Consider the following 21,318-nt stretch of genomic DNA (forward strand, 5'->3'; position numbering starts at 1 on the left):
CAGGGAAGCTGCATGGCCAGCACAAGGATGGCTGGTTTGGGTGCTGCGGTGAGGCTGCCTCTGGGTGTAGTGACATGACCAAGGACACATAGTGTGGTGGTGGCAGAGGTGGGAATGGCTGCTGTGGGTAGGGATCCATGGGGACACCTGGGCAGCTGGTGTCAGCAGCAGGCAGAAGGGATGCACCACTGACATGCCACTCAGGTTAGCACAGGTTAAGGGAGCAGACCCCAAGTGGGGAGCAGGTATGGAGCATCCCAAGTAACAAGCAGTAGGATGAGTCATGTTGTGCCAGGGGCAGTTTAAATTGGAGATTAGAAAAAATTTCTTCCCTGAAAGGGTGGTCAGGCAGTGGAACAAGCTCCCCAGAATAATAATGGAGTCACAATCCCTGGAAGGATTTAAAAAGCATGTAGATGTGATACTTGGAGACATAGTTTAGGGGTGGACTTGGCAGTGCTAACAATTGGGTTCCCTGATTTTAGAGGTATTTTCCAACCTAAGTGACTCTGTGGTCCATATTTCTTTTTCCCATTGACTTATGGACAGAGAATGGTTGATTGGAAAAGACCTTTAAGACCATTGAGTCAAACCATTGACCCAGCCCTGCCAAGTCCACCACTAAACCATGTCACACCCTGGGGCAGGCACCTGCCAGCCTCAATATTTGGGATTTCCTACCGCTCCTGGTGCAGCTCATTTGCCCAAAACCCATTCATTTTCTTAGCAACAACCTGCACCCTTCCCCTCAGCTACTTCAGCTCATTTTGTATGCATTTATTTTAAACTTTAACCCAGCGGCTCCTGGAAACTTTTCCCTGCAACTTTGGGAAAGATTGGGCCAAGGGTATTTTGGGAGAAAAAACCCACCCAAAAACCCCCCACAAACCCCCTCAATTTTTGTTTATACCAGTTAAACTGCTTTCAGGAGTGGAGCCCTGCAGCACTGGATCAGGATCCCACCAGCCTGAGCCCTGCACATGAAATACTAAGCACCAGGAATGCCCTTGGTTGGGTGGGGGATATCAGCCAGCCCCAGCCTGCCTAACCTGCTCCAAGTGACAACCATGAAGAGAGCAAAACATTCAAGTTAATGGAAACAAGTCTTTATTAAGTAACTTTTAATATCAGAAAAATAAAACTCTTATAATTCTCTTTACAGCAAATATATAATATCAGTGCTTTGGCCATCATAAGTTAAAGGCCCTTTATCATAAAATATATAGTTTTTAAACTTTACCAAAATTGAATTTATAATCCCTATGACCTCCCTACATATACATAACAGAGTGTAGTAAAATTAGCAAATACTAACCTAGATCAATAGTTTATCAGTTTATTCTTAGTTTGTGGTTTATAGAAGTGGTACACGCACCTAACGTCTGCTGATTCCTTGGCTTATTAGCTGCAGTGTACAATGGAATAAAATACACGCTCAGTGAACATTTGTTTGCATCTACAAGACTGCAGCTAGAGATCAGATTTTAATACTGACATGTAACTATCCTACAAACAATTATAGTATTAAAGTTATGCAGTACATAATATGCCTTCAAGGCAACTCCTAGTTGTAAACCTTTATATGAAATATAACTCTTCAAGTGGAAATAAAAATAAAATTTTCTGTATATTTACTAGCTAAATACACAATTTCTTTTTCTTGTTACACTGAGAAAAAGATTGTCTTGGGAAAATAATGCTTTAAAAAAGAAAAAAATACATCAGAACTCTAGTGTCTTTTTTTTGTTTTTGCTGTTTTAACATATGCAAGCACAGATTTGGGAATGTACTGAGGATGAAAAAGCTAGAAACATCCACAGGTTGAAATGTAAGAAGCTCATTCAAGAGACTTTTTTTTTTTTTTTGGAAAGACGGTTTTGAAATGAAATTAACTGATTGCAGGGCCACTGTCACAGCTGCTGCCATGAATAATACAAGGGCATGTATACAACTCCCCCTTTTTCTTACTAAAAATATATATTTATGTGTAAGACATGAATTGAACATAAAAATTATTCACATTTTGAACTGTATACTCTCTAAAAAGGTAAAAAACAGCTTGATCAGACTAATGAACAGAATGTCAGCATCACCACTCTAAGTCAAAGTATGTGCATCCCAAAGCCCTTACTGTAACTGGATGAAGCCAGCCAGACTTTTTCCACATTATACTAACAAATGCAGTGGGTAGGAATTTACAAATTGAGACATTTCTGATCCTCTGGACATACTGCCCTTATCAAGGAAAAAATAGAGGTGCATCTGGCAGCTTCTTTCTTCCCACCTCACTGTCATTTATTACCTGAACCTGCCAATAACACAATCAGTTTCAATAAATCAAACTATGCTTTAAAAGATATTTGCAATGCTGGAGAATTAGGCATAAGTTGTCACACAAAGCAAAAATTTCCTCAAAACTGGTAGAAGACAGCATTGGAAGTGTTGTTTGATATATTGATAATACCACACGTCCTCCATAGCAGACAAGTACTTTTGCATTTAGGCAACAAGGTTCATTGCTGCCAGCTCTCAGAAGCCAAACAATTAACAGAGATCCTTTAGAAAAGCCTGGGAAATGTGGTGGTTTTTTTCAGTCGTGTAATTTATGAAAACTTTCCCTCACTGTGCCATAACATTACACCAGATGTATCTCTGCTAAACATGCCATCTGCTTACACTGAACCAGACAGAGACCACTTAAGTTTAGTGTTACCATAGTAGCTGTTTGAGAAAGTAAAAATTTATTAATAACTTCAGCCTAATCTCAAGAAAGTCCAACAGAATTCATTAGAAAGTTTACTAGAGGGTACCATTACACCCATGCCTTTAAGAGTCTTTAAAAGTCCACATATAATAATATCTCTATTTAAGAGTGAATTTGAATTGCCTGAGTAACAGCCATCTGGCAAACAGGACATGATGGGACTTCCTTTTCACAGATTTTGTTGGCACACTCCAGGCAGAAGAGATTGTGACCACAGGGGACCAGGGCCGCAATGACTTGGCTCTCGAAGCACATCACACAGTCGTGCTTCCGTCTCGACTCGGGGTGAGCTGGATGTGGAGCCACCATTGGAAGATGAATAGCTGTCGGTGCCATTGGAGAATGCAGGGATGTAGATGGGAAGGCCTACTTGGTGGCCAGTGCTAGGTGGGTCACTACTCACTCTCCCAGCCAGCGGGTGATCCAGGCTTTCTGGAAATGTGGGCGACAGGCAAGGAGTAGATGGCTGGCTCCCTTTGCATTGGGGCTTGGCATTACTAGCAGGATCACTACCAAAGCCAGGGAGAGGGTTTACAGGTTCAAAAGGAGTCCAAATGGTTTGGGAAGGCATTGATAAGGAGTCATACACAGGAGAGTCAACTGCGAGGTCTTCCGTGCCCACTGAAGGCAATGTTTCTCCAAACCAAAAGCTGCCTGTGCTGAACGGACTTGTTGGGCTGAAGTCAGCCAATCTATTGCTTCCAAAATAAGAATCTGTGGAACTACTTCCTAAGGAGCTGGAGCTGTCATTCCTATAATTAGAAATCATTTTGGTGTGGCTAGGAGGGACAGGATTAGAAGCAAGCCATGCAGACCTGAGAGTGCCTCCTTCAAAGCTCACATCTGTACCATTGTAGTGGAAATCATTCTCTTTATTCAGCTTGATGTAGTTCCCAGTACGCATGGCTATATGCATCTCTATCTCCTCACGTGCACAGTTGACATTTTCAGGCATTCCTGTGACTTCGAAGACTGGCTCCTTGTCCCTGCTGGGGGTGACTATGTAGGTATGGGTCTGCTGCTGAATTCTTTTGATTGTAGCTCCTTTTGGTCCAACCACCAACCCAACTACACGGTAAGGCACCCTGACTTGGACTGTCACCTGACCTGGCAGGTTAGGGGTACATGGCAGGCCTCCCAGGGCAGGACCGCTCTTGTTTCGTGATGCTCTGATCATGGAGAAGTGTTCAGCAGCTGAGAGAATTTCCCTTTTAGCCATGGCTACATCCTCCTTTCGCCCAGTGACAACAAAGATGGGTTCTTCTCCACGAACAGGGGTCTTAATGTAAGTATTTGTCTTGGCCCTTAGTGCTTTTATTTTGCAACCTGTTTAAAGGAAACGTATACAAGTTTAGCAAGACATCCAAGTTTAGAAAGCCATCTATTTTAAGCTGTTTGAGAGTTTCAAGAAACCATAGGGTGAAACCAGAAGCAGCTGTTTGCATCTCTGCAAGCCACATTAGCAAAAGCAGTAACAACTTATACCTATTATTTCCAAACAGGCCTCTGACAGTTATAGCCACAAACTATTTTAGCAATGTTTCTTGGGCTGGTTTAGCCCAGCAACTCCTCAATTGCTATTAGATGGTGAATAAACATGAATGGCTTTTTCCTCTGTCAGCCACCTTTGTGATTATCCCATACATATTGGTAGGTTTAAATTTTTTTCCATTGATTGGGTATACTTCAGTTATTTCTAAGATCCTGCAAAAGGAGTAAAGGTTCACACACAAGTTTGCTGATATATTAGCCTTCCACCAACAAGCATGACCTAAAAGCAAATTAAACACTTACAAGTGAGAGAAGTGTCTGTATTGCAACCTGTGTAGGTTTTTAACCTGTGTAGGTAATCAATAAAATTGATTAACTGAGAACTCTTCATTTGCTTCCTTTTATCAGTAAGTGTTATTTAAAACTTTACTCTTCCCTGTGGGATGAAGGAGCCACTCCTTGAACTGTCAAGTAGGAGTTCAAGCAGTTTGTTGCATGCAAATAAGGCTTACTATGCAATAGTATGTGCCTACGTGGAATTTCTCTCATTCATTAACTGAGTAAAATACAGTCTGAAATAAAAGCAAAAAGTTAATGAAATATTTGTCTTTGATTTTTGGGGACTGAATTATAAAGTTTGCTATGACACAGTGACAACAGGCTCTTTCCCAAGATGCTCAAGGCATTTTGAAAGGCATGGTACATACAGAAGCCCCTTTTACCCATGACAGGACCAGAAAAGCAGGCATTGCAAAAGGAAGAGACACAAGCAGGTCCATGACATGCGAGACAGTCTACTGGGTTCAGTCCTAATTGAATTTATCCTATTTTAAAACAAATTCAAAAGCATGTCGCATTAAATGTTATTTTATAGTGAACCTCATCTTGAAAAAACTATAAGTAACATTTGCAGATCAAGTGTTTTAAGCATCATTTCACTTGCAGCAATTTGTTCACCTTTTCCTTATTTACTTTAAGCATCTCATAACTGTTTGGGTACTCAAAATAGTCTCTCAAAATAGTGTTTTGTTAGTCCTTTGCACCCAAGGTATCACAAGCGATAAATTTTACAGTTAGAACACCACTCAAAGATGCACTTTATTCAGTACTATCTACTAATAAAAAGAAAGTAGCAAACATGCAGATGCTGGTTGGAATAGAGGGGAGGAAGAGCTGCTTCTTGAAGGGCCCCTGCACACAGCAAGAACAAAGGCTGAACACAACAGCCTTCTGTTTCTGTGACACAACTGGAAAGAAAGTTCATTAATCTTCAATAGCTAGTGAGGGCTCTGAGAGGCCCTACCTCCACCAGAAAGCACACAGAGGAGCACAGGAGGGCTCCCACAAGAGAGGGTGTGAGGCACAGACAGATCTGTGCAAAGGAGGGGATGCAAACCAGAGAGCCAAACATGTCAATCACCAAGAGCAGCAAGTGTCAGCAGGAGAGAACAAACCCATAAGCCTCAACCTCCCACTACAGCACAGTGAGAAGGCACTAGTGCTCTACTAGATTAAAAAAATAAGGGAAAACAGACATGAGATGCCTTACAGAGGTGGCAAAGCACACATCCTTTGAAGCCATGTCATGCCATTTCCCTATATGTACCAGAGAGCAGCACCTCACTTTGGCAATTTACCTTTACTCCTTCCATCTCTTTGTTTGCATTTCTCCCTGTAATAAATCTGCTTGCCCACTCCATTCCCATTCCTTACCAGTTACTCAGAAAAGATAGTGGGCTCAAACATTAAACCCAAAGGATCTGTAAAATGGTGCCACTGAAGTTTTCACACTTTTTACTGGAACACCTAAACTCAAAGTCAGTCTCCTGATGTGTATCAATTATTCTCCAATATACAGTTTACTTTCATTTACTCCATTCCACCCAAGTATATATCCTTATTTCCTGAAAAAATTCAGAGGCAACATTTAAAGAATACTAGAGGCATTTAGACATAGACATCTAAATAGCAATATAATTCTATATTATATATCACAGTTCAGAGCCCACTTAATTCCAGATTCCAAACAGCCTTACCAGCTTACATTTTAAACGAGATTTTCCTGATATTTTAGAAATTCAAATTAAGTTAGAATTATGCATCTTCAACTCTATTCCCTGCAAATTCCCAGAGATTGCTTTGCCAGCATCACATTTCCAAACTACTCCAGTATAAAGAAAAGCCTTCTTGCCTTTCTTCCTCAGGCTGCAGAACAGCACAGACCAAGATGGGTAGAGCTTTGCTTTTAAGGTATGAGTCACATACCTAGAAAGCAGAGGCCAAGCACTGCCTCAAATCCCTGTAGCAACAGAACAAGACTTTTAAACATCAGAAAGTTGGCTTCAGTGGAAAGCTGACTCCCCAGACCATCAAGATCAACTCTCAATCTTTATCCGAAAAGTTAGAATGAACTGAAGAAAGTCACCACATACAAAACCCAATATTTCTGAATGAGTCAGTCAATATCCACTGGATTTTGTCTACAAGGAGTGCTGGAACCCTCCACAAAAGACACTCATGTCAAAATACAAGGTCAGTAGCCCATTATACCACTCCAGCTGAATGACCTTTCTATTTGCTATTACTCAGCTGCTCTGGGTTCCCACCCTCCTCCTCACTACTGAGGCAATGCTGTGAAGCACAGCTGATCTCATCCCCTCTCCAACAATTCTGCAGCCACAATGACAAGTTCTGCCAGCTATGAAATCACATGGCCAAAGGAAAAAATCAAGAAGTTTCTGTATCTAAGCTCAGGAGACTGGGAAAGACAAAAGGGAATTAAAAATATATCACCCACACTTTTGCAATAAATAAGATTTTTGTATCCAAGATTTTGAAGTACAGAGATTAAAAAAAAATGCCTGAAAATGGGACTTCTAGACCAGAAATTTCATTTAATCAAATCTTTTCAAGTGATTTTAGTTTGGTGTGATAACAGAAGTCTACTCAATACCAGTTACCATCCTTGGTTCAGCAGTATAAGCGTTCCTAAGCAGCACATTCAGCCATAAGTACATACAGACAGCTAAAACAAAACCCTTTGAGTTTGCTTTCATTTAGGCAAAGATTTAGTGCTTGCCTGCCCAGGCACCTGACGAGGAGCCAAGCCTGAGCAAAGTCCTGTAAGCAGTGTTCACCCTGTGCTGGCTGATTTGTATCATTCTTCTCAAGCCTTCTCCCCCATTTTTTTCCCCATAAGAGGATTGTTTGACTGTACATTTTAACCACATTATGAACATTATACTCCCCAAGAAACTTAAGGGTAGCTCTAAAGGAATAGTTTACCTCATATACTGCCAATTTTAAATTATCAAATACTTCCTAATTAAAAAGAGGTGATAGGAAAACAGATTACTTTTTTCCCCCTTGAACTGAGAGTTAAGTTTAGCAGCCATAGCACCAGCAGTCCTCACCCATCACACAGCAACAACCAGCTCAGCCCTCACTCCCCCTTTCACCATCACTAACAGGATGAGATACATCAAACCCAGTCTCAAGCCATTCAATCCATGAGGGAAACTCCCCAATGGAGCCAGCAGAGCCAAGTGACCGCAGTGGGAACCCTGTGCACACCTGCTTCACACCACACCAGCCAAGCTGCTGCCATGAGCCAAGAACCACCCCAAAAAAGCATTCTAGACTCCTGTTCTGCACAGCCATGGAGAAATGTAACCTTCCCTGTTTCTTTCTTCTACTGAATTCACCTCCATGTCACACAGTGGGAATGGGACAAGGATCAATTTATAGATGAGGTTCCCTTTGTTGTGTGGTCTCCCCTCTCTCACCAGGGGACAGAAGTCCTTAATCCTTCTCATTATCAACAGTAGCAAAATGCAACCTGTCACAGCAGGAACACACACCTTATATCCACATTCTTCTTACCAAGTGCTGCAAAACTGGGGTTTAGGCACACACAGGAACTTAAACCTTCTTACCATCATGTCTGTTTAATTTTGCCTCCCCAATTACAGAGGGCTTTATGAAAAAAAAAAAAAAAGCTGAAAGAAATTTATCTAACTAGAAGCCTGGAAGTCATGGTGGGTAAAAATTCAGTGAGCAGTGTTGGGGTCCCTCCCCCTGCCATGGAGCCCTGGGAGAGGGGCCCTGGGGGGGAGACACGGGGTTTCCCTGCCCCTGGTCAGCTTCATTCCCCATTGGTTGGTTTGTGTTCCCTGGTGCTGATAATGCCAAGGACCCTCGGGTCCCGTGACTGCGGAGTTCCTGAGCAGAGCCCCGGCCATGCGGCTGGTAAAATAAACATCTCTGAAACATCTACCACGAATCTGTCCATATATACTTCGTTTCCACGGGACTCCTGGTTTGAAATATGCTTGTTGCAGTAATCCCCGCTGTAACAAACTGGTGGATGAATGCGAGCAAGATACCGATCCCTGAGGAAGATTCGTGAGTAAAATAACCACTCTAAACCTCTCTCATCTCATCTTGGTTTGGATATTCTCTCTGGACTATGGAAGAATCGTGGGAAATGGGGCTCTCTGAGCCACAGAAAGAAATGTACCTAGAAGTTAAAGGAATCCTTGAACAACAACACAAAAAACCGGGAGATCTAGAACTTTTTTTTAACTGGCTTTTCAAAAATTTCTCCTATATTTCTCGAGACTTACTTTTTGATATTGAACCTCCTGGATCTTGTCAGGGGTGTTTTTGGGACGAGATCTTGTGGGAGATGAAAGATCAAACAGAACATGCATTAGTGATTGAACCCTTGCATGGATCCCTCGTGGTCAGTGAAGCTATTCAGAAGCATTTATATGGTCCTATTAAAGCAAAGGATGGCCATAGTCCCGCGGCCGAGGCCACACAGCCGCCATCCCTGTGGCACATGCCGGCGGAGGTGCCTGCGCTGGATGCGCCTGGCCCCCTCGGGAGCGCGCGCCTTATCGCGGACCCCATCCCTGTCTCAGGGTCCCCGGCCACGCGACCGCGAGTGAGAGAGCAATGCCGCAGGCGCCGCGGGTGTCGTGGGCCACGAGCAGCCAGGAACCGGGCATCGGCGTGGCAGGCTGCTCTGAGCATACGGCTTGGAGAGCCCTGCAGAGGGAGAAGCAGCGGTTTCCACAGCGACACAAGAAGCCGCGCAGCGCAGCGCCGAGCCGAAACGGGGCTGCTCTAAAAGCAGCGTGGAGTTGGCGGAGCGGAACCGCTCACAGGGCACGGAGCCAGCGGCGATGGCAGTGCGGGGCCGCGCAGAGCCCAGACACGCGCTGGAACAGCGCCGCTTGGAGAGCGCGGAGCAGCCACAACGCGGGGGCCCGGCCAAGACATCGGAGTTGGCAAGGCGGCGGCCACGCGGGACCAGCAGCCACGACGAACACGCAAGCACGTGATAGGACAAGTTATAGCAATGAAATCACAGGAACTGTGAAATGGTACAATGTAAAAAACAACTATGGATTTATAACACGAGATGATACAGGGGAAGATCTATTCATCCATAGAACTGCCATTAAAAGGAATAACCCCAAAAATTACCTGCAAAGTGTAGGAGATGGAGAAGTTGTACAATTTGATATAGTGCAAGGAAAGAAGGGTTTACAAGCAGCAAATGTTACTGGGCCTGGGGGTATTCCAGTCAAAGGCAGCCGTTATGCACAAAATTATAAACAATATCCATCCCAGCAATTTCCCTACCCACAGCCTACTTCCCCCTTTTACCCTATACCCAATATGAACCCCTTCCTAAGTTTACCCTATCCCCAGTTTATTCCTAATCTGTTTTTCACCCCATGGCTTCCATATACAATTCCATTTCCCTACAATTCCTCTCCGATGCCGAGGGGGGGATGAAAAGAGGGAGAGAAGAAGTTAAACCCTCTCCTGCCTCAGTTTCCCCACAAAGCATGCCCAGAGAGTTCTGTCTCCCTTCTGTCAGCCCTAAGATGTTCCACAGAATCTGATTGGACATTTAAAGACTCAGGAGGGTGGCTTGTTTTGTCTTGAAACTGTTCTTGTTATGTTTATCCAGTTGTTTTCATTCTCCTTTTATTAAAATAAAACGGGTGAGATGTTGGGGTCCCTCCCCCTGCCATGGAGCCCTGGGAGAGGGGCCCTGGGGGGGAGACACGGGGTTTCTCTGCCCCTGGTCAGCTTCATTCCCCATTGGTTGGTTTGTGTTCCCTGGTGCTGATAACGCCAAGGACCCTCGGGTCCCGTGACTGCGGAGTTCCTGAGCAGAGCCCCGGCCATGCAGCTGGAGAAATAAACATCTCTGAAACATCTACCACGAATCTGTCCATATATACTTTGTTTCCACGGGACTCCTGGTTTGAAATATGCTTGTTGCAGCAATCCCTGCTGCAACAGAGCAGCCCCTGTGAACCACAATCAAATGATAACATCAGTTTGTTTTCCTTTCCTGCTCCTGACAAGTAACTAGCTAAGGGGATCAAAACTGAGAACTTCCTGCAGCTCTTCAAAAATACAAATCCCGTGTGAAGCCACCAGTACTGCCTAGGCTGGAAGAGCAGCAGAGTAAAGTTGTATTAGCACCAACTCATCTCTTACACAGGAGGGAGGGCTGACGAGCAGCCCTGACCAAGTCTGGCATCCTTTGACTTATCCCCAGAGCAACCACAGATCTCACAGCTCATCAGCACTAAAGAGAAAGCCATAGTTCACAGGAATATATTTTTCAGTAGCTTTGCAGTTATCTGATGAAAGACAATATTGTATTACAGCCTCCATTCTGAATACCGTCTTTAGCGCTCTGACCACCATAATAAACTGACACCAAGTAATGAGGCAGCGACAGAATAATTACTGACATCAACCCTGAACAATGAACTGCTAGCAGAGCCATAGCTAATTTCTTGCCTAGAAAGCAAGGGCAAGGTCTGGGAAGTCCCTCCAGACCAGCAGGGGATGGCATAGCATTGCCAAGTGTCCTGAAGGGAACACACAGGGATTTGTTTTCTATGAGCCTGCAACAGCTGTATATGGACGGAGCTTTAAAGGAGGAGTCTGTTAAGCTGGCACAGCCCTTATTTCATTGCTAGGTTGCCACAAAATTTTAATCAGAAAGCAAGAACCCCTGCAACTATGTGCAAATCCTTTGTTACCTGACTGAAACACTGGATGGTAGTACCACAAGGCCAACAGCTGCTGGTCTGCAGAGCATAACATTGCACACCTGATTAACAAAGAAAGAAAAATTAATCCACTTCATTAAGAATGACTGCTTGACATATTTTTCAGAAGAGCTGTTCATTCCCAAGCTGCATTCTTTTGCTTAAACAGAACAGTTCCTCTCAGTTGTGAAATGACTAAAAGTATTTATACAGTTTGTGATTATACAGTACAAAAATGATAAATGCCCCATTTATTAAGCAGAGATGAAGCTGCATTGGGACAGAAAATGAAAACCTATTCTAAAGTGTTTAATGACTAAACCTCCTCAAGCAAGCTGGCTACACAAGAAAATTAAAACCAGAACATTTGTGGTATTTCACTGAGTTATTAAAGCCATATTAAATACTACCTCTTGTCTAGTCAGTTGATAGACTGACTCTAGTTACTATCACCTTTCAACTAATATCAATTAATTTTATCTCCCACCTTGTTTTAATTCACGGACTAGAAAATTTTAACTCCTGACAATTTTATTTTTAACTGGCTGTTGAATATAGTTAGTTGATTTAAGGAAGATGAAGATAGTAATTTCTCTATACTTGCAAAAGATGCTGATCTACATTGTACTGGGTTTGCATGGCCAGGTTTTGGTAGCCGGGGGGCTGCAGGGGTCACTTCTGTAAAAAGCTACCAGAAACTTCCCCTATGTCAGACAGAACCAATGCCAGCCAGCTCAAAGATGGACCCACATGGGAGCAGGTAGATGCTCAAAAATGGCTGCGACCCTGTAGGAAGCCTGCACTGGAACAGGATCCTGGCAGAGACCTGTGGAGAGAAGAGCCCATACTAGAGCAGGTTTCCTGGTAGGACTTGTGACCCTGTGGGGGACCAACACTGGAGCAGGTTGTGCCTGAAGGACTGCACCCCATGAAAAGGGGGCCACATTGGAACAGTTCATTGAGAACTGTTGTTTGTGAGTTGGACTTACATTAGAGAAGTTCATGAAGGACTGTCTCCCATGGAAGGGACCCCATGCTGGAGCAGGGGAAGGACACTTCTCCCTGAGCAGCAGCAGGAACAACATGTGATTGTTGGAAATGATATAACTTTCCTAATTATTTTTTCTAATTAATGGATTTAATTAACTTTTAAATTGTATTAATTAATCATAAGCAGTGCATTAATCATAAGAAGTTAAGCAGTATAATTTTCTACTTTGGCCAGCACATAGCTAACTTTCTTTTCACAGACTCTTATTGTTAAAGTGTAATTATTAGATCACCAAAACTTTTAAGTTTTGCTAAACTAACCCTGATAAGTTTCAGTGAACAGAGCCTGGGGGAGTTAAAGGCTGGACACCTGGAATCCAGAATTTATAGCCCTCCAAGGACATGTTAGAGTAACCAGAAGATAAAGAAGAGACTAACAAAGGTAATCCAACATGTGCTGGAGACTCCCTGTCTGAGAAAAAGATGATAAAAAGACTGAAAAATGTGGACTAATTAACATGAGAAGTGAGAAATCAATAACCAATAAAAGACAGAAAACTAATAATGAATTATGCAATTTAGAACCAATAAACATTATTTTTTTGTTTGCTAAAAATGTATAAATAAATTAAAAGTTCTGAAAGTGGTGTATGTGGCTGAAGTTATCCACTATGCACCCTGGCCAGAATAAAGTAATGCCTACTCCCTAATACTAAAAAAATAGTGTTAGAGAGTTTCATTTATCCTGACATTTTTGGTGACACGATGAAGTGACCGTAACCCCCATTCCCTGTCTCCCTGCAATGCTGGGGAAGGAGGTAAGAGCCCAGGAAGGAGGGAGGGGTGGGGGAGAAGGTGTTTTTAAGGTCATATTTTACTTTTCATTGTCCTGCTCTGATTTTGTTAGTAATAAATTCAATTAATATCCCCAAGTTGAGTCTGTTTTGCCAGTGACGGTAATCTGTGAGTGATCTTTCCCTGCCCTTAACTCTTGAACCTTTCACTATACAATAATAAAAAAGAGCATTTTATACTAAAGACATTTTTCCTTGCCTCCTGACCCACCAACAACTCACCCCTGCAATCACAAGCTTTTAGTTACACTGCAGTTACCAAACCCCTGTGCCTGCCTGTGGAACATATCAAGATGGCTCTGTATTCAGTCTGGCTGCACCAGAGTTCATTTCCCCAAAGCAGCTCTCACAGTGCTGTGTTTTGCATTGGGAGCTGGAAAGGTACTGATGACATACCAGTGTTTTGGCTACTGCTGAGCAGTGCTGGCACAGCATCAGTGCTGTCTCTCAACATTCCCCCTATTAGGGGCTGGGAGTGGGCAAGATCCTGGGAGAGGACACAACTAGGCTAGCTGACCCAAATTAACCAAAGGGATATTCCATAAGGGATATAAAAGCTAAGAAAAGGAGGAGGAAGGGGGTATTCCTTACTTACAATGTTTGTCTTCTGGATCAACTGCTACACATGCTGAAGCCCCGCTTCCCAGTAAGTGGCCAGACATCACTTGCTGTTGGGAAGTAGAGAATATAAAATTTTTTTCCTCTTTGCTTGTGTGTGCACAAGCTTTCACTTTTGCCTTAGTAAACTGTCTTATCTCAACCTACAAGTCATTTTCCATCTTATTTTCTCTCCCTTGCCCAGCTGGGAAGGGGGAGTGATAGAGTGGCTTGATGGGCACCTGGTGTCCAGCCAAGGTCAACTAACCACAGACTCACCTCAAGTCTTGTGCACAGTTTTGGGCACCTCAATATAAGAAAGCTATAAAGCTATTAGAGAGCATCCAAAGGAGGGCAACAAAGATGGTGAAGTCTGGAGGGTAAGCTATACAAGGAGCAGTTGAGGTCACTTGACTTGTTCAGCCTAGAAGAGACTGAGGGGGACCTCATCACAGTCTACAACTTCTGGGGAAGTAGAGGGGCAGGTACAAATCTCTTCACTCTGGTGACCATTGGCAGGACCCAAGGGAATGGCCTGAAGTTGTGTCAGGGAAGGTTTAGGTTGGATATTAGGATATGGTTCTTCACCCAGAGGGTGGTTGGGCACTGCAACAGACTCCCCAGGGAAGTGGTCACAGCACCAAGCCTGACAGAGTTCAAAATGTTTGGACAATACTCTCAGGCACTTGGTGTGATTTTTGGGGTTGTCCCATGCAGGGCCAGGAGTTGGACTTTGATGACACTTGTGGGTCACTTTCAACTCAGGATATTCTATGATTCTATGCTATATATAGCGACTAAGACTGCTCCCATTATAATTCTATCACACCCATTTCTGAGGAGCAACCGACCACTTACTTAGCATTAGTACATGTAAAAAAAAATACAAAGCGAAGATGATACATGACTTTCCTACTTGTCATTATCCAGCTGGAGCTGTAGAAGTGTTTTTAGACGAGATACTTTCCAGACCAGCATTTCAAGCTCAAGTGCACCAGATGCTGCAGCCACACAGGCTTGGAATTACCTAGGTACCAGGACAGAGGAGTCTGGAGAGCTCAAGTACTTTAACCAAGAGCCAAGGAATTGAGGTTGACCACTTAGCTGTGCCAGATCAAAGGAAGCAGGATTTTGTTTGACCCTATTAGTGCCAAGCTAAGAGATGGGAAAAGAGGGCAGCTTTAAGAGTCTCTGATGATGTTGAGAAAGCTTTCCAAGAGAAGGCTGCTCAAAAGCTCTCAGGGATATAGTCAATATACTCAGGGATGCAGCATCTCTACAGGACAGACTTTGTCCCTTCCAGCATCTTTCAGGTTTTCTGTTTGTCTTTAGACACTACCCCTCTTTTTGCATTATTCAAAAGAGATTTTAATGTTTAAATGTGTCTTACTTCAAGTGCAAAGTGCAGGGGGCACTGAAGACTCACCATCACCAACTTTACATAGGGTAAACACTTTTCAGGTGATCCACAGCAGACTTTCACAAGTCCTTCACATGATTTAGGGATTAAAACAAAACCTTCTAAGTTAGACCTCCAGAAGTTTTTTAAGTCGGGATACATGCTTATTTAATTCCAGCTTTTCTCATGCCAACAAGGTCATCTCCTAAGCAACACAGCTTTCTTGCTACCACTTCTCAAGAGCACTTTCTCTAACTTGACTTTATTTTTTTTAACCAATGCAACTTTCTGCATTCAAGATTTTTAGCTGCTGACAGCAAAGGAAGTAGTTTTTCTGCTCAGCATGATGACTGGCCAAGTTAGCAAAGGGTGGATTCAACAGCTAGTTTGAATTCATACAGGAAGCCTGTACACTGCCAGGAATGGAATCTAGTTTTCCTGGCTCCCAGTCACATGCCTTTACAAGAATAAAAGGATAGAAATATCTTTTCCTTTGTTGTTCACCTTTGAGATTTTTCCACCTCAAAGACTACAAAGAAATATATTGCACTACCCCAACCAGTGTCTGTCAACTACATTTTTTGGGGGACAAGGGGAATAAGAAAAGGCTGAGAACATTTAAGATAAATAAAATTTACATTAAAAAACAAAAAGGCACAAAAACCTGCCAGGTTTCAGAAATAATACACCACTTTTAAGGAGCACTTAACTATTCATTAAAGTCTTAAGCCTTTTCCAGTGATGTAAATGCTTCCAGAAGCAACACATTGAACTACTGTCACAGTAACCCAGCAACCTCCAACATACTTTCAACTATCAACCACAAGATGCATTCCAAGCACTCCACACCTTCTATAGCTGTGGCATCCCACATCTGTGCACAGCTACCAGCAAAAATGCCCACATGAGAACCTGGGCTGCAGCAAAAGATGCATGCCCAGCAGGTCGAGGGAGGTGATTCTCCCCCTCTACTCTGCCCTTGTGAAAGCCCACCTGGAGTACTGTGTCCGGGTCTGGTGTCCTCAGCACAAGAAAGACATGGACCTGTTAGAGTGGGTCCAGAGGAGGCCACAAAGATGATCAGAGGATTGGAGCACCTCTCTCCTATGAAGACAGGCTGAGAGAGTTGGGATTGTGCAGCATGGAGAAGTGAAGGTTCATTGCAGTCTTCCAGTATCTTAAGGGGCTTATAAAAAGGAGGGAGAGGGGCTCTTTATAGAAGCAGATAGTGACAGGACAAGGGGCAATGGTTTTAAACTGAAAGAGGGCAGGTTTAGATTAGATGTTAGGAAGAAATTCTTTCCTGTGAGGGTGGTGAAGCACTAGAACAGGTTGCCCAGAGAAGCTGTGGATCCCTGGAAGTGTTCAAGGCCAGGTTGGATGGGGCTTTGCACAACCTGGTCTAGTGGAAAGTATGATAATGTAACCAGCTGGTTAGGATGTGTGCTAGGAAGAGAATATGCATCTTCATTTTTACAGAGAGCAGAACAATCGGTAAATGACGCAGCTCTGACCAGCCTTGCTCAAGGCAGACCTAGCTGCACTACAACTGACAACACTTTGTGGGCTAGGGCACAGACATGCAAAGCAAGTGGATGAGAAAGCAAGAGCCTCTAACCCATGCAATGAGCCAGCACAGTTCTGGACCATAAAAGGGGATGCAAGGACTAGTATGTCTAAGACATTTGACAAATATTTAGTGGAACTAATACAACTTATATAAGGCAGTCTTTAAGCATAAGTCTCCCACGAATGAGAATTTTGAAGGGCCTCCTTGCACAAAGCTTTCATGCAAGTATATTTGCTAACAATTTTTTTAGCTCTCCCTCCACTCCTGCTCCTTCCTCTTTTGTAGCCCTAATTCTTTGTATTATAAAATCCCTCCCCATCAAGGCTAAATATTTTATCACAAGCCAAACAATGTGACACCAGATGAAAAATGAAAGCAGAAGCAGCAAATGAACTCTTCAGGAACAATGATCCTATTTTTATGCAAACCCCATTATATTGTTTTTAAGTGACTCGAAGTACTGAAAAATATACTACAGAGAACAACCCTGATCTGGTGGAGAATAAACAGGGCAGCCTAATCAGTCCTTGAAGCCCAATAGTTTCTATTTCTCCTTTAGAGGACTGTAGCAATCACGGTTTTCAGTTCTGTTTTCCACCCACCCCCTCTCCTCTGCCCACCATCCCCAATGACACATTAGTCTTAAGACATTGAAACGCTATTTCTTGGAAAAGAAATTTTCTGCTTGAACAGAACAGACTTGTCTGCATCAGAGGAAGCTACCTGCAAATTTCTGCAGCACAGCCTTCTATTCTCCTTTGACACATACAGCAAAAAACCCACCTTTAACTGCTAAAAACCTAAAATAAATGTAGAAAGAGAAAACAAGTCTGCCTAAGCATTGGTGCTCGGTGGGCCTTTCTTTAGTACCACATTGGTTTAGACCAATCTTACCATTTCTTCCATACTCAAGGGAAAAAAAAACAATCAAAAGCCACACTGGTGTAGAGAGACCAGGCAGCATAACTGCTCATTATCAGAGCTCATCAGCAAATGACATACCACCCCCAAAACAATAAAAAATAACAAAGAAAGGGAAGAGAGAGTGGCAACTTCATTGTCTGCATTTCCACATCTACACTTGACACTGCTCAGTGCTTCTCTCAATATATAAAAAGGGGTTTTAAAATTAGGTTCAGCACTAGAAAGCTGGTGCAAAACATCTTTCTAACTCCTCCAAGCACCGCTCCCACAAGACCACATGAAAGGCACAAAACGAAGGTGACATCACTGATATGACCTCATCCTAATGACATAATAGAGACCCACCGAGTGTAGCAACAGCAATCAACAGGAAGCCATAACCCGAGCAGAAAGACAAGGGCTTTCACACAGAGGAGGGCTAAACATGGCTCCTTTCTCCATATCATTGACTCCTCAGGTATTTATAATTGGTGAGCACTATGAAAAGCTGTAGGAACAGTGTCATACCATACCTTGCTCTCAAAGGCAAAATAAAGTCCTTCACTCAAAAATCTTTGTAAAACACAGTCCAAAGTTCCTACAGTGAAAGGTAGCTTCTCATTAAAGACCACGAGCCAAGTGTCACTGAAGAGCAAAGCCTGTGCCAGCACCTACCTGTACGTTGCTAGGCTATCCATTGCATTTTACAGCTCGGATGAAAGATAATGGAAGGTCTGAGCTAATCCAGTCCTTGCTCTCGCCTTCTCAAGCAGGGCTGGCCTTGTGCCAGCATCCTATTCCCCATGGGGAGGCTGGGATCTGGGAGGGAGGTCGTCCCCAGAGGGCATAAAGCTACTATCAAGGCAAGGGGCTCCTGCAACCGGCCCCGAAGGGGCACGCCCCAGGGGCGTGCGGGGAGAGGCCTGCCACGAACCCCGGGGAAAGACAGCAGGCCCAGGCCGCCCCACACCCCATCCGGTCCTCCACTCACCCTGGCGGCCCACGATCTCAGCCACATGCTCAGAGCTGGGCACGGGCACGCACTCGGTGGTATTGACGCTCTTTCCGCGGAGCAGCGCTGTCCGCTCGCCGCTGAGGCCCACTGCACCGCCGCCGCTCAGGCCGCTGCGGTAAGCGTGGGACAGCATTGCCGCCATCATGCCCTCAGGATCGTGCGCCCCCGCCGCTGCCTCCTGCTCATCGAGAGCGGGCGAGAGCAGGACGGAGCCCAACGCCGGCAGCAGCGGGAGCGGCTGGGAGGGCGAGGAAGTCGTGGAGAGCAGCAGCAGCGCGGCCAGGTGGTCCTCTTCTTCCTCCAGCTCCAGATCTCCCTCATCCCTCGCCGCCGCATCCCCCGCCCCGCCAAGCCTCGGCTCCCCGAGGGAGTCGGGCGGCGGCAGCAAGCCCGCCCGCTTCCGGGCCACCCCCACCACTCCGCTGACTCCGGCGGGCAGGCCGTGGTCGCGGAAGCCGAGGCCGGAGATGTGCTGCTGGAGCAATGGCAGCGGATGGGGGGGGGAGGCGCGGCAGCTCGGCGGTACGGGAGGCCGCGGCGGCGCTGCTGCTCGGCATGGCGGGGGAGGCGCCGCAGGCCGGGTAGGGCCTAGCGGCGCGGAGCCGCCATGCCGTGGGGAGCACGACCCGGGCGCCAGGGCCGTGCTCTCAGCGCGCCTTCTGCCCCATTACTCTCCCCTCGGCAGGGCCACAGACGGCGGTGGAATAGGGGGAGCAGCGGGGAGGAGGTGGAGGAGGTGGTCCCGCCCCGCGCTCGCCGAAGCGCCATTGGGCGGTGGAGCCGGTTCCTGGGCGGGGCCGAGGGTGGACGGGGCCTGCGGGGTGTGGGGAGGCTCCGCCTTCGGCCCCGCCGTCTCAGCGCTTCGGGGAGTCCTGGGACGGTGGGGTGCTGTGAGTTAAGGTCCGGTGAGACGGGGTGAGCCCTAAAACAGACAAAAATAAAACCCAAAAGCCTCTGATGGACGTGGTGCCCTCTTTCCCCTCATACCTTGTTTGTGTGTTTCCCCGCTGAGGTAAAGGCTCTGTGATTTGCCAGTTACCATCCCTAATAGAGCTCATCTTCCTTCTCCATGCTAAAAGCAAAGGCAGTTGGCTGTGGACATCTTAATACAACCATAATAAAGTGCTTGAAAGTGATCTCTCACGGAGTTAGTTGTCGCAAGATGGTCGGCCATGAAAGAGACGGGGCAGATTGCTTGGATGCAATAAGCTGATTTTATTGATACAGAGCTGAGTATTTATACCTTTTCAGCAGTTACTAAAAATAAATTCTTATATAAGCAGCAATCACTATAACAACCATATCCATGTTTCTTAATAACATTGCAAAACTAAAAGCTAGCACTATCACAGGTACATACCAAGCATGACTTTCTTCTATGCTGACTATTTCATTATAGGCTGTACTGCCTGCCACGGTTTGTGGCCTAGCAGCGTTAGCGTGTCTACTTCTGACATGAGTTTAGCAGTGCTCCCACTTCTGCTTTCTAGCTGTATCTCTACATCTCCCCCTTTCTTATCTATGAGTAAAATTTTCTTTGTTGACTTATCGATCAATCTCTGAACACATTGCAAAACACATGGCAAACAAATCATTATAAGCAACAGCATGGCTAAGATATAAATTCCTGCTTTAGCTAAATGCTTAAGCCAGCCAGTAAGTCCCCATCCTCCAAGTATGTTTCCAAGCCAGTCATTATCACTTACAACTCTCAATTTGCTGACACTATCCCAAAGGGCTTGTATGTTAGCATGAATAGACAGGGAGTGATCAGACAGGTTCATGCAGCATAAGCCTTCAAATTCATCACAGCCGTGTCCATGTGCTAAAAGCAAAAAGTCAATTGCAGCTCTATTCTGCAGTGTAGCATGTCTCACGCTATCAGTGTCTGTTAATAAGCCTGTTAAAGCAGCGCTAGTAGCATTAGTTTGTTTTGCAAGCCAGCAGCCAAGGTTATTCAGGGTTTTCAGGGCATGTGCCGTTCCAATAGATGGAATGATAGAGGCAAACACTCGGGCTCCTAGGTTCCAAGACTGAACATTATCATCACAATCTTGGCTATATGTGTGTGTGCTGCGTTTTGCTCGCACTAGTTTATGCAGAGATGGCAAGTTTCCCCGAAATGAGTGAAGCATGGTTAGTCGCCCAAAAGTGCAAGGACCTCCTATGGCCTTACCTGGTATTCCTTTCCACGCTCTGTTTCCACATATCAAAAATATATTGTCCAGCAATCCAATAGCATCACTTCCAGGAGTGATTGATTGGGGCAAAGTATGATTACACCAGGCAGAAGCATTGGTGTAAATTCCTGTTCCTGAAACATCTAAGCCAAATTTTCTGTTGGGGCTGTTAGTATAATTTAGATAAAAACATGCAAAAGACTGCATGGACCCAAAAATATCCAATTCTTGGAGCTGCATAGGAAGAGGGGGAAAATTAAGGACCTTATTTACTCCTAAACCTTTGTCGTTGGAAAAGTACCATCCGGCTGATTCACCAGCCTTTTTTCGCCAACTTTCCTGGCACCACCAGGTCGGCTCAATTCGGCCCATAGCAGTACACTCCCTTGGAACTGTTAAAGTATCCCATTCACTTTTCACTAAGGGCATAGCCACCAAACAGGTTTGGAAAGGGTCACCAGGGGAGG

General features: G+C 44.7%; 1 protein-coding gene across 1 annotated transcript; it reads right to left on the bottom strand.

The window, feature by feature from the left end:
- Positions 1-1,090: 1,090 nt before the first annotated feature.
- Positions 1,091-19,331, bottom strand: LOC309584574 (RNA-binding E3 ubiquitin-protein ligase MEX3C-like). The gene is given in 4 exon segments (XM_082300661.1): positions 1,091-3,050; positions 3,052-4,090; positions 18,648-19,168; positions 19,170-19,331. Coding segments are annotated over 4 exon segments (1,803 nt in total). The 5' UTR covers positions 19,229-19,331; the 3' UTR covers positions 1,091-2,866.
- Positions 19,332-21,318: the final 1,987 nt, after the last annotated feature.

Source organism: Coloeus monedula (genome assembly GCF_965178545.1).
Source record: "Coloeus monedula genome assembly, chromosome: W".
NCBI classification, from domain to species: domain Eukaryota; kingdom Metazoa; phylum Chordata; class Aves; order Passeriformes; family Corvidae; genus Coloeus; species Coloeus monedula.